This window comes from Octopus bimaculoides, chromosome 5 (assembly GCF_001194135.2).
Source record: "Octopus bimaculoides isolate UCB-OBI-ISO-001 chromosome 5, ASM119413v2, whole genome shotgun sequence".
NCBI lineage: Eukaryota > Metazoa > Mollusca > Cephalopoda > Octopoda > Octopodidae > Octopus > Octopus bimaculoides.
The window spans coordinates 55390460-55405459 of record NC_068985.1 but is presented as its reverse complement, the minus strand read 5'-3'; the positions used below and the strand labels follow the sequence as shown (position 1 = coordinate 55405459).

Genomic DNA, 15000 nt, shown 5'->3' with positions numbered 1-15000 from the left:
TATATATATATATATATATATATATATATATATATATCTATATCACAAGGCTTTCGTTGGTCCAAATCTATAGTAAAATCCACTTGCCCAAAGTGCCACACCATGAGACCAAAACCATGTAGTTGGGAAGCTAACTTCTTAGCAATACAATCACGTCTGCAGCTTCTAAGTATACAATAAAGGAACCCAATATGGTGATAAGGAAGCTCACTCTTATGACATTGAGTGTCTTCTAAGTATAGAAGATAGACAATTAAATTATTATAGTCATTTATATAGAAAGTACTGAAGAAGGATATGAATAGGATAGGAAGTACTTATAGATTGACAGATTACCTATCAAGCATATGTTTCATCATCATCATCATCATTTAACATCCGTTCTTCCATGTTGGCTTAGGTTGGACCCTTTGACTAGGAGTGAGGATTAGTATTGAGGGTGGTTGGCTTTGTGCCAGTTGAGAGATTTCAGGTATAGAGGGACAGAGATAAGTATCTTGCTTTAGAGTAGATACATGATACCCCAGTTGGAAAGGAAAGGGAAGTGAATTAGTAAGATAAAGAGAGCAGATGAGTCAGAGAGTAAGACAAAGAAAATGATAGTGAGAGAGTTGGTGACTGTATTGGGACATATCCTAGAGGGACATTTGGGGCGGGGTGAGAATAAGTGAGATGATACAGAGGTTTGGATTAGATGAGTGAGAAACAATGTATTGTTTGGTTTGGTTTTTAACATTGTCTTTGATTTTCTTCTTTGGTTGACCAACAAAGCATTATCACATTTGACAATGGATTTTATTTCCACCATATTGTTTGTATAACCGGAGAGGAAAGGACATTTGTTCAACAAATAAAGAGGTCATTAAAATTGTCCTTTTTGTTGCTGTTTTATCAAATAAACTTGAAAAACAATGACTGTATCTAAATTTATTAAGATGGTGGTGGGAAAGACAGGTGATTTAACCCTAGGATGATTTACTTAATCCTCACATAATTGACTTGAATAATGACTTAATCTTTGGATTGCAGGCTTAATGCATTGTCCAGTTAAACACTACCATGTGAGACAGTGAGTGTCTTTAGCAGAGTCCACTCTGTTATAAACATTTGGACCAGGTCTTCAGTTTGAGGACACTTCCATCCAGTGGCAGCTCATGTATAGGCACTGTGGAACTGCAGCACTCCCTATTTCCACTCGATATTATATACATAAACACAAATATACATATATATATATATATATATATGTAAGCACCCACTACACTCTCGGAGTGGTTGGTGTTAGGAAGGGCATCCAGCTGTAGAAACTCTGCCAAATGAGACTGGAGCCTGGCGTAGCCATCTGGTTCGCCAGTCATCAGTCAAATCGTCCAACCCATGCTAGCATGAAAAGCAGACGTTAAACGATGATGATGATGATGATGATATATATACATACATGCACACACATACACATACACATACATATACACACACATATATACATACACATACACAAACATTATATATATATATATACACACATATATACACATACATATACATATATATACACACACACATATATACATATACATACACATATATGTATACACACTCACATGTCACATGGATAATTCATATTTTTCAAATCTTTTCCCAAAATGCAATTCAATAAATAAATACATAAATAAAGATATAAGGAAAATTAGTGCATACTTGCACACACGCACATAAATGAGAGAGCCACTAAATGTAAATACGGCATAAATATATATATATATATAAAAAATTCTCAAACTTGAGGAGATGGGCCCCTTAGATACTAACATGGGCCCCCATGTATGGATTCTAATGGTGTAGGGGCCAACTTGCTATCAGCCAAGCTGGCAACCTGGCCAGTCTGCCACTGTATGTATATATTTGTGTGTTTCTGTCTGTGTTTGTCCCTGCCACCATCGTTTGACAACCTATGTCAGTGTATTTACGTCCCCGTAACTTAGTGGTTCAGCAAAAAAAAAAAAACCAATAGAATAAATACCAGGTTTACAAAGAATAAGTCCTGAGGTCAATTTCTATGACTAAAAATCCTTTAAGATGGTGCTCCAGCATGGTGAAAATCAAATGACTGAAACGAGTGAAAGAATAAAAAAATATAGTATATTGCTCTGCATGTGTGTGTGTGTGTGTGTGCTTGCACCCAGGCATCCAAATACATACATATACACACACACACATATACATGTGTGTGTTTGGAACATACATAAAATCATATTTACAAATATACACTCCGCAGATAAAATGGTTAGCTGTATCTTTATTGTTGTAGAAATGGGAATGAAAAACAAAAGTAGAACAGTTTTGCATACACTCTTGTGTATACAGGGGTTGGACAAAATAATGGAAACACCTATCATCATAGCATCATAATTTTAAAATATCTATAAAACTGTGAAAAGCATGTTTATTTTAATGTTTTTTTAATCTATTATTGGTGTTGCTTAATATGTTTTGCTAAAATTGCTGTTTCTTTTCAGATATCATTACAAAAAGGTAATTAAAATTCATTAAAATGACAGATTTATCGGACTTTCAAAGAGGTCAAATTGTTGGTGCTCATATGGCAGATGCTAGTGTAACGAAAACAGCCGAAATGTTTGGTGTATTAAGAAGTACTGTCTCGAAAGTAATGACAGTCTTTGATAAAGAGGAAAAAACCTCCTCATCAAAACAAAACTCAAGAAGAAAACCAAAACTTTCAGATAAGGACCATTGGACTCTTACGCGAATTGTTAGAAAGGATCACAAATGTACAGTTCCCAAAATTACTGCAGAGCTTAATGACCACCTCGAGAACCCAGTTTCCACAAAAACTGTTCACCAGGAGCTGCATAAAACCGGATTTCATGGGAGGGCTGCAATCAGAAAACCACTACTTTCAAAAACAAACGTTGCAAAGCATTTAGAGTAAAGTAAAAACCTACAAAATTGGTTTCTAGAGCAGTGGAAGAATGTTATTTTCTCAGACGAGTCGCCCTTTACCTTATTTCTGACCACCGGTTGGGTGTACATGTGGAGACAGCTAAAAGAAGCATTTGACCCAGACTGCCTTCTTCCAACTGTTAAACATAGAGGAGGATCTGTGATGATCTGGCGGGGGGGAGGGTCTAAATCTTGGCAGAATTGATAGTCAAAACTATTTAAGCATTTTATCTGATCAAATTCATTCTATGGTTGCGAAACTGTTTCTGGAGAGAAACGCAACCTTTCAGAGTGATAATGCACCAATTCACACAGCTGTTACTGAATGGCATGAGGAACACCCACTACACTCTTGGAGTTGTTGATGTTAGGAAGGGCATCCAGCCATAGAGACCTTGTCAAATCAGATTGGAACCTGGTGCAGCTCCCTGGCTTACTAGTTTTCAATCAAACCGTCCAACCCATGCCAGCATGGAAAGCGGACGTTAAATGATGATGATCATGATGATGATACACACACACATACATACGTGTGTGTGTGTTTGTGTGTGTGTGTGTGTCTGAGTGTATAAACACAGGTGTGGCTGTGTGGTTAGAAGTTTGCCTTCCAACCACATGGTTCTGGGTACAATTCCACTATGTGACCCTTTGGGCAGATGTCTTCTGCTATAGCCTTAGGCTCACCAAACCTTGTAAGTCGATTTGGTAGAGAGAAACTGAAAGAAGCTTGTTATCTGTATATCTATCTATCTATAGATAGATAGATAGATAGATAGATGTGTGTGTGTGTGTGTGTTATTGTTTCTTTGTCTGATTGACAAAATTCTGTCTGACCATCGAAAGACAAACGTGAAAACAATGACAATGATGATGATGATGATATATCCATATGTGCCTATATTATGGTTTTGAAATATTTCTACAATTGTTGGATACCTTCTAAATATAACTATGTGTGTATATTTGTGTTTGTGTGTGCATGTGATTGTGGGTGGATGTAATCAAGATGACAGCTAGTTTATGACTTACCTTCCCGGTGGAGCAGGAAAGTGATGAACATCACTACAGCACAAAGTTTCATCATATCTGGACTTGGCAGTGGTGGTGATAGTTTTGATGGTGGTGGTGTTTCTCTGGCAGTGAAGTATGAAGATTGGGTGTTTATAATGAGAATGACAAATAACTACTGTTGCTGCTTCTGTTGTACCTACTACTGCTGTTGTTGCTGCTGCTGCTCTTGTTGCTGCTGCTGCTCTTGTTGTTGTCAATATATGTACCAGGCGGAGCATACAGTGCTGCTGCTGATGCAGTTCTTGTGGCTGATACATGTGACAGAGGTGATGGGGGTGGAACATATACTGATTCTATGACCGTTATTGCCATTATTGTTGTTACAATTGTCAATAAATATTGATATCTAATCAGTTGGCACTCCGTCGCTTAAGACGTCGAGGGTTCCAGTTGATCTGATCAACGGAACAGCCTGCTCGTGAAATTAACGTGCAAGTGGCTGAGCACTCCACAGACACGTGTACCCTTAACATAGTTCTCGGGGATATTCAGCGTGACACAGTGTGACAAAGCTGACCCTTTGAAATACAGGTACAACAGAAACAGGAAGTAAGAGTGAGAGAAAGTTGTGGTGAAAGAATGCAGCAGGGTTCGCCACCATCCCCTGCCGGAGCCTCGTGGAGCTTTACGTGTTTTAGCTCAATAAACACCCGGTCTGGGAATCGAAACCGCGATCCTATGACTGCGAGTTCGCTGCCCTAACCACTGGGCCATTGCGCCTCCACAATATCTAATCAATGCAGAACAGTTTTATGGTGGTTCTGTGGTTGTGTGACATAACATTGATGACAACTTTATTTGAGTTCTAACCCACCTGAGTACTGTACTTCTAATCAAAAATGTAAACTAACCAGTGAAGATGTAGTAGTAGTAGTAGTAGTAGTAGTAGTAGTAGTAGTAGTAGTAGTGGTGGTGGTAGTGGTGGTAGTGGTGGTAGTGGTGGTGGTAGTGGTGGTAGTAGTAGTAGTAGTAGTAGTATTAGCAGCAGCAGCAGCTGTTGTTGTGGTGGCGGTGTTAGTGGTGGTGGTGGCGGCAGTGATGGTGGTGCTGTAGTAGTAATAGTTGTGTAGGATGTTGTTGATGGTGATATCATCATTTGACACATACACCCTCCACAGGTCAACTGTAATCCAGTTGGCCTATGATCAAAAGCAATCCAGCCATGACCATCTTGTTGTTTTCTTATGCACAGAGATCCAGGACCACATAAGCCAGCATGTCCCTTTTTTAAGATGATAAAACATTGTGTTTAGAGAGATTTAGCTGCTAATCCTGGCAAATCAAGGAACCACATAGGTGACTCTTCCCCAACATCGCCTTGTGAGAGGTGATTTCTAAAGATAGCCTTGTCTGTTAATAATTACGCAACAGCATATTGTGTTGACAATGACGTCTTCATGTGGAGAGACAACTTAGTGTGGAGAACATTTTCCAAGGGTGAGTGAGATTTTGACACCTAACTACATCAACCTCCACTCCTCACCCTGCTCATCCTCATCATCAACAACAACAGCAAAACAACTTCATCTTCATTAACAATGCCAGTTTAGTTTTTTTTTTTTTTCCATGCAGTAATATAGATCTGTAATGTGGTATCTTCGTTATATTTCTCAATCTTATACCCTAAATGCTGTCTTATAATTAATGTATGAACCCTATAACTTAGATATTAGCCATTTTTGCTTAACTATTGATCCCATAGCCCAAATGTTCTCCAGATAACCCAGATGTTCTCCCTCAAACTCAAAGTACCCTTTTTAACCCAAATGCTCACCCTGTATCTCAAATATTTACACTATAGCACAAATGTCAACCTTATAACCCAATATCATTTTCAAATTTTGGCAGAAGGCTAGCAATTTCGGGGGAAGGGTTAAATTGATTACATTGACCCCAGTGTTCAACTGGTACTTACTTTATTGACTCCGAAAGGATGAAAAGCAAAGTTGACCTCAGCAGAATTTGAACTCAGAACATGAAGACAGATGAAATGTTGCTAAGCATTTTGCCCAGTGTGCTAATGATTCTGCCAGCTAACCACCTTTTTATAACACAATATTAACTGCTACCCATAGACATTTCCCTACAACCCAAATTTTCCTCTATCAACATCCAATATATATTTTTTATCTTTTAGTCCAGGGAGTAGGTAGTGCCCATGACCATTTCTGGAATCTCCAATACTCTTGGAAGGGAGAGCAGAAGGAATGTGCAAACTGGAAGCCTAACCCAAATACAACAGACTGGCTTGTTAAAGGCACACAGGATACCTCATAGCAGTGTTAAACCAGACATCCCTAGATGTATTTTCTCATTCTTGTAGTCATCAACATCCATTAATTACATCTTATTAATCACTTCAAATCAGTAGTATTTAATCTTTCATGTAAATTAACAATGCACAGTACAGGAGTCATTCCTTTCTTTCTTATTTCTTTATTGCCAACAAGGGGCTTAACATAGAGGGGACAAACAAGAACAGACAAAGGGATTAAGTCGATTACATCGACACCCGATGCGTAACTGGTACTTAATTTATTGACCCCGGAAGGATGATAGGCAAAGTCGACCTCGGCAGAATTTGAACTCAGAATGTACCGGCAGACGAAATACTGCTAAGCATTTCGGGGTAATGTTTCTGCCAGCTCGCCGCCTTTTCTGCCTTTTCATTCCTTTCTTTCTGCTGTACATCTTCTACATTCATAACCCATATTTCTCTGCTATACACTATCAGACATTTCATGTAAGCTTCATATAGTCTTCCCTTCAATATTTGTTTTAACCCTTAAAAAGAACCTATCTATAATATGACTACCTCCCACACAAAATCCAATTATGTCACACAACCAGTAGGAACCATTTAATCAATCTTTAATCCTGGTAGCCTCTCCAAGTTTAATCAATAAAAACCAACTTCTCTGCTCTATCTATTTATATGTACAGTTGCTTTCTGTGTAGTATTTATTTAATATACATATATGAATGTATGTATGTATGTATCATCATCATCATCGTCATTTAACATCTGCTTTCCATGCTGGCATGGGTTGGACAGTTTGACTGAGAACTGCCAAGCCAGAAGGCTGTACTGGGCTCCAATCTGATCTGGCAAGTTTTCTACAGCTGGATGCCCTTCCTAACACCAAACACTCTGAGAGTATGGTGGGTGCATTTTATGCACCACCGGCACGAGAGCCAGTTAGGTAGTACTGAGCATTGACAACACTTGAATGGTGCTTTTTATGTGCCACCAGCATAGGAGCCAGTCAGGCAGTCACATTCGACCACACTCGAATGGTACTTTTTATGTGCCAACAACACAGGAGCCAGTCCAGCGGCACTGGCTTCAACCATGCTCAAATGGTTCTTTTTACATGCCACCGGCATGGGACAATTCAGGCAGCTCTGGTATCGACCATGCTCAAATTGTGCTTTTTACATGCCACCAGCACGGGTGCCAGTCAGGCAGTACTGGCATCGACCACGGCAATGATTTCACTTGACTCAACAGGTTTTCGCAAGCACAGTTTATTGCCCAATGATTGAAGGGTACTCTTAAATGAGCTGGTTATGCTGCACTGGCATAGGCCATGGTTATGGTCACATTTGGCTTACCGGGTCTTCTTAAGCACAGCATATCTCCAAAGGTCTCCGTCACTCGTCATCACTTCCGTGAGGCCCAACATTCAAAGGTTGTGCTTCACCACCTCATCCCAGATTTTCCTGGGTCTACCTCTTCCACAAGTTCCCTCTACTGCTAAGGTGTGACACAGTTGTCCTCATCCATTTGCAACACATGACTATACCAGCACAGTCGTCTCTCTTGCACATCACATCTGATGCTTCTTAAATCCAACTTTTCTCTCAGGGTGCTTACACTCTGTCGTGTATGCACACTGACATTACACATCCAGCGGAGCATACTAGCTTCATTTCTTGTAAGCTTACGCATATCCTCAGCAGTCACAGCCCATGTTTCACTGTCATTTAGCATGGCTGTTTGCACACATGCATCATTCAGTCTACCTTTTACTCTGAGCGAGAGGCCCTTTGTCACTAGCAGAGGTAGGAGCTCTCTAAACTTTGCCCAGGCTATTCTTATTCTAGTAGCTACACTCTCAGAGCATCCACCCCGCTACTGACTTGGTCACCTAGGTAGTGGAAGCTATCAACTACTTCTAGTTTTTCCCCCTGGCATGTGACAGAAGCTGTTTTCTGCACATTTTCAGTGTTTATTGCCCCTGAACATTATGTATGTATGATATATATATATGAGAATTGATGTAGAGCAGTTAAAACAACTACAAGTTTTGCAGTTATTTCAGGAGAGATGCAGCAATGTTCATTTTGAAGGTTCATGGCAATCTTTTCAGGATCAGAGATGTTAGGTTTTAATAGAAGACAGCACCAACACTGTTTTTATTCCAATAATACAGTGATAAATGAGCTTTTAGCAACAAAGAGGTCCACTCATGAAAAGCTTCTAAAGCCAAACATTAACTGCAAAGTAAAGATTTTCAAAATATTTGTTAGAGAATTACTTTATGCTGATGATACTGATTTGTTGGCACACTCAGAAGGGGACATGCAACATTTAATGGACAGATTTTCCACTGCATGTGTACATTTTGGACTCACAATTAGGCTCGGGAAAACCAAAGTAATGTTTACACCTGTGTCATGACAAACATATTCTGAACCAAATATTTTTGTGAATAGAACAAGGTTAGAAGTCATTGACACCTTTGTTTACCTTGGAAGCACACTGTCAAGAGATGGTAGTCTTAATGCAGAGACATACTATCAAATAGAGAAGGGAAGCATTGCATTTGGAAAGTGGATTCCTAATATGCTAAAAACAGATGTAAAATCACCTTACCATGAAGAGTGTATTCTCAAGAAAAATTTCAGCAAATGCCAGAATGTAAAAATGAGCAAGACAAATGAAGATATACAAACTAAAACAATTAACAGTGATATATATATATATATATATATATATATATACAATATATATGTATAGATACGTGTGCCCTTAATATAGTTTTCAAGAAGGTTCAGCGTGACACAGAAAAGGTGACAAGGCTGGTCCTTTGAAATACAGATACTACTCATTTTTGCCAGCTGAGTGGACAGGAGCAATGTGAAATAAAATGCCTTAGTCAAGGACACAATGTGTTACTAGGAATTGAACTCACAACCTAATATTCTTATATTAGACCTAAAATGCTCTATTGCTGTAGTTAGCTGATGAGGCAACGAAAATTGCTGAAACTGACATCAGTCTAAAGAATTCTCGGTCAGCATTTTTCAGACAACTATGGTCCCTGTTCGTGTATATGTTTTCATTCATGTGCATTAACTACAACATTAGAGCATCTTAGCTCTTATTTCTAACAATATAGATGTTTTTTTAACACCCTAGTCACATTTAGTGACAATTATAATTCTCCTTTTTGGTGAAACATTGCAACCTGCTGTTTATATTAATTTTGTGTATACACATTAGTGAATCACTAAATCATCCATTAATTTGGATGACAAAAACATAAATATTAATAGAGAAACAGGTCTGGGCAAAGCCGAAAACCAAGCAGGCTTAACTGATAAGGCAACCAAAATTGTCAAAACTGACGACAGTCTTAAGAATTCTCAGTCAACATTTTTCAGACAATTATGGTTCCTATTAGTGTATGTGTTTCCATTCATGTGCATTAACTACAGCATTAAAGCATTTAAGCTCTTATTTCTAGGTGGTTTTTAACACCCTAGTCACATTTAGTGACAATTACTATTCTTCTTTTGGTGAAACATTGCAATCTACTGTTTATATGAATTTAAATGAATTTATATATATATATATATGTATGTATGTATGTGTATATATGTATGTATCTATATAAATAAATATATGTGGGCCAGCTGAAAAGAATGTGACCAAATGAGGTTTATTTTTCAACATAGTCCCACACTTCTTCCATCAGTGTTGCAGGGCTTGGATCCCATTGGTGATGAAGCTTTCATCCAGTTGGTCAGAAAAGTCATCAACAGCAGATATGATGTCATCATCACTGTGGTGCTGGTTTGCAGCAAATGGTTTTTCATCTTGGTGAACAGCTGATAGTCAGATGGAGCCAAATTAGGAGAATAGGGAGGGTGATCAACCTGTTCAAAGTGTGAGTCATGCACAGCAGCCATTGAAATGAAGGACATTGTATACTGGAGCATTGTCCTGATGTAGCAAGGCCCCTTCATCAGATTTCTTGCACATTTAGTCTTGATAGCCTTTGGTAACTGCCTCAGCAAATTGGCATCATACTCTCCATTGATGGCATAGCTCTCTTAAAATATCCAATAAACACAATGCCTCTTACATTCCAAAAAACTAAGGCCATCATCTTCTCTGCAGAAGGAACAACCTTGACCTTATTTGGAGTAGGTGAGGAGGGGCATTTCCACTACATGGATCTCCTTTTCAGGTCTAGCTCCAAGTGATGAATCCAGCACACATCCTGGCTCAGGAAACATTCAAGGAAACCAGCTGGATCTGCCTCCAACAATGTCAGATTTTCCTGTGATGTGATCAGCCTGATGCATTTTTTATCAGGTCTCAGAAGATGTGGCACCCACCAAGCAGAAACCGTCATCCCACCAAGTTCATTGTGCAGAATATTCTCAACTCTCTCATAGGATATGTCAATAGCATTGGCTGTTCAATTTATAGTCAATAGCCTGTCATCCATCACCATGTGGTGAACACAATCAATGTTTTTCTTGGTGGTGGCAGTTGCTGGACATCCAGACAATGGATCATCTTCAAGACTCTCCCTTCCCCTCCGAATTCAGCTGACCATTATTGCACTGTTGATAAAGCTGGAGTGTCATCCCTTAATGTAGCAACTATGTCAGTATGAATGTTGTCTGGGGATAAATCCTTTTTCAGCAGGTACTTGATAACACTAATGCTGCCAAATTTTACCTATTTTCAAGAGAAGCCACTACTACTTACTACAGAAGTCTTCTTTAAACAGTCAAATATCCGTTTATCTGGAATGAAACAATGCAATTATTAATAAGAAGAGTTGAAATTAATGCATGCAAAACTTCATAACTCTAGCATCACTCTTACATAGCCAGCCTATGAACTTTTCAGCCCACCCTCAATTTTGTCAACATCAACTTCAAATACATTATCATCTGAATCAATTACATTATCATCTATTTCAATTTTGTCATTGTCAACATAAATGTTGTCATTGTAGGCTGAAATGACTTTTTTTATGAGCAGACATTGACATCAGTGATTCTCTGCCACAAAATTTTAAAAGTATATAAACTTTAAAAATTTCCTAAAGGATTATGTTTTGTTCAATAAAATTTGTTGCATCCTACATTACTGTAAATACACATATACAGAGTGTTCAGTAAATTTGACAGTTTGCATAAAAGGAAAAGAAGACACAATACCTCATCCAAAAGTAAAAATATTTTAAAAAATCAAAAAAAATATCAACTAGATTATGGCTGGGAAATAATAGTTGATTCAAAGTAGCCACCCTCAGCTCCCACCACAGCCACAAGATGGCTCCACAATGCATGTGTTCCTCACTGCATCCTTGGAAAGATCTTCAAACAGCTTCTTGATTTTGGCCACCAGCTCAGCCTTTATGTTACAGACAGAGTGGTTGGTGTCTTTCTCAAACATGTCCTACATATATTAATCCATTGGATTACAATTGGGGGAATTAGGAAGCCAGAAATTGTGGCTAGTAATATAGAAATTCTCTGACAAACACTTCTGATTCTTTCTGGAGGTATGACAACAAGCCAAATCCTGCCAATACATTTATGGCCTTCCAGCAGCTACCCTCTCCTGTAAGGGATAGAACACAGTCTCCAGTAGCTTCTCATAGCTATCTCTGAATTGAGTTTAAAACCCTGTTCAGAGATGTGAGGCTGCATTTGTGATCATGGACACAGTTAGAACACCTGCTGTGTCCTTTCCTGTTGGCTATGGCTTCATAGTGTGTTGCAGTTATCCATATCAAATTTTACAGCCTTTACAATGTTGACAGGGCATTGGGCAGAAGTCATAATGTCAGCATTTCAATACCAGGTGTGTATCATATTGATATAGATAATTCATTTCCAATATTCAGATGACTTCCAGTCCTCCATATCAGTTAACTTTTCCTCAACTACGTCTATAATCTTTATGTTCTCCAATGCTGTTGACAGTTCAACAATACATCAAATTGCTCCTGAAAAAGGAGACACAAAAAATCGTCAAATTTAGCCTGAATACCCTGTGTGTGTGTGTAAACACACATACATACATACATACGTACATACATACATACATCCATCTATCCATCCATACATACATACATACATACACAACAAACTTCTTTCAGTTTCCATCTACCAGATCTACTCACAAGGTTTTGGTTGCCCCAGGACTATAGTAGAAGACACTTGACTCACCTAGGGTGTCATGCAGTGGAACTGAAACAGAAATCATGTGTTGGGAAGCAAACTTCTTACCACACAGCATCCTATTCTATTATTCGTTTAGGTATTTCAGCCTAAAAGCTTTGCCTGTAGTGTCACCTTACCAATGGCCATTTTATTGTGATTGGTTTCTTGTGAAGGAGGGAATTTGTTATTGATACCCTCTTTTGAGTTTCTTGCAGTGATGTAGGTTCATCTGGACCTCACTCTAGACAGGATGGGAATGACCTTTGGAACAATGCAGTGACATCCAATTCGAGGGCTGGTGTGACTCTCAATGTCAAAGTTTGATACTAACCCCTCTAGGATCTTCCATATGTATATCACAATATAACTCTCCCATCTTCACTCCAGGAAGTAGAGTCACAATTCTTTCAGACTTTTCTAGTAGCTCAGCTGTTCCATTGATGCAATCTTCCTGGTGTAGCATTGTTGAACTGCCTCGAGTTGCTTTCTGAGCCATGGTTCTGTGAGAAACAACTCTGTTCAGGGTTTCTGAAATTAGATTGTTTGATGATGATCCTTCTGCTAAGTTCCATGCAAGGAGCATTGCTTTTATTTCCTCAGACTGCCTGTAACCTTGGACTTTAAAGGTAATTCTGTCTTTGGTGTAGTTTGCCTTGCTAAGGTTTATGTTGCTGAAATAGGGAGGAAGAGGAGACAAGAAGTTAAGAAAGATATGCACACAGAGAGACAGACAGACAGAGGTGAGAGAGATGGGGATGTAAAAACGGTCAAGAAAAGCAGAAAGAGAAGAGACAAAGAAACGTAAATGGGGATGGAGAGAAAGAGAGAAAAACGTAGATAAGGGAGAGTGAGATGTAGAGGCAGTCAAGAAAAGCAAAGAAAGTGAGAGAGAGAGAGAGATTGATGCAAATGTATATACAGAGACAGTAAGGGAAAAACATGGAGATGAGAGAAGCAGAGAAACATTGATGTAGGTAGAAATGAAGAGAGAGAGGGATCAATGTTGATAAAGAGAGGTCAATGTAGATATAAATGAAGAGGTGTAAATAAAGGTAGAATGGGGAAAACAAGGAGATAAGAAAGCGTGAGAGGAGGGAGAAATAGATCAATGTAAATGTAAATAGAGATAAGGACTCTGGGTGTGTGTATGTGTGAGTGCACGCATGCGTGTGTGTGTGTGTGCACACGTGCGCATGTGTGTATATGAAGTATAGAGTAGAAATGCTTATTTTGTGCAGGTGATAAATAGACAGAATAATTGTCAGATTATAGCTGAGATAAGAACTGTTGATACTGAACAGGTGAGAACTAAGCCATCTCAGTTTATTTCGTTTGTACAGGAGCTGAATTATAAAATTCTGATATATTGTCAGCGAAAATGGATTAATTAAATGTTCCGAGCGTGTTTGTTGGCTGGTCTTAGGTGATCCCTGGTTGAGTTGATCAATGAAAATGTTTCTTGGGCTGTGTGAAAAAGTAACTGAATGACACCCACAAACATTTAGCAGAAGATTATATTATTACACATAGAGTTTTATTAACTGTGTTGGTCTTTTACAAATAACAAATAGCAATTATATACTGGGAGAGATATTCTGCTTGGAGTTTACTGCAAGCTTACTGATACACCAACATGTGGCTGACCCAGCATAACTGAAAACAATTGGACTATATTTGTGTTGATGGAAATTCTTGTCGTCTATCTTCTATCTTAACTATATTCCTAGGTTGTCTGGCTATGGCAGGAATGGAGACATCATGCAGCTGCCTCAACATTCTGCAGCTATTTTCCACCAGAAGCAGCCTTTAATGGGTCATATTAAGATAATTCTAGAAGATTGAATCATGTGATGGTTGGATGCTGATTGGTTGCTTAATAGACTGATCATGTGAAACAACTATGGTTTGGTCGTAATGCATGACCAGTTACCAAGCAATTCGATTTTAAACCACTGCTGCAAGGGCATAAATCAGCAATTTATTTATTTATTTATTTATATATCTATTTATTTATTTGTAGTTTAACCCCTTGAGGGAGAAGCAGTTTGTCAAGTTTTACCTTCCCCTCAAAGCAACATAGAGATATCAGTTCAGCAGCAGCAGCAAGTGAGTGAGTGAGTGAGTGAGTGAGTGAGTGAGTGAGTGAGTGAGTGAGTGAGTATTGCAAACAATGAATGAAACAAGCATGAAATGAAAAAATCGTATAAATAAAAGGGCATTACTACAGATGTATACAGCCCCAACTTTGTTGCCTCATAACATCAAGAAAAATGAATAGATTTTAACAAAATTTTCTGCAAATACCACTTAGATGTTTTGGCTTCAGAGTGTAAAGGGATTTATGGGAAAGAATTTTTGTGACTGGGTGGAAAGAGGAGTTTCAGAAAATTCACATGAACTGACTTTTTACCCTAATAACTTTCAGGAATATAGATATCTTTTAGGGAAAATTTATACAAATCCCTTTCAAATGGCATAGATTACGATTAT

The 15000-nt window shown here is 38.5% G+C and overlaps 1 protein-coding gene across 2 annotated transcripts in view; it reads right to left on the bottom strand.

Moving 5' to 3' along the window:
• LOC106870011 (uncharacterized) overlaps positions 1-15000 on the bottom strand; it is a 28975-nt gene that overhangs the window by 7377 nt on the left and 6598 nt on the right. The window contains exon 1 of one of the 2 annotated variants that reach the window (XM_014915971.2): positions 3991-4315. The exons of the other annotated variant lie outside the window; for it this stretch is intronic. Within the exon in view, the coding sequence (XP_014771457.1) occupies positions 3991-4045 (55 nt within the window). The 5' untranslated portion in view covers positions 4046-4315. Of the gene's footprint in view, positions 1-3990; positions 4316-15000 lie in introns of those variants that run through there. 2 annotated transcript variants of the gene reach the window in all.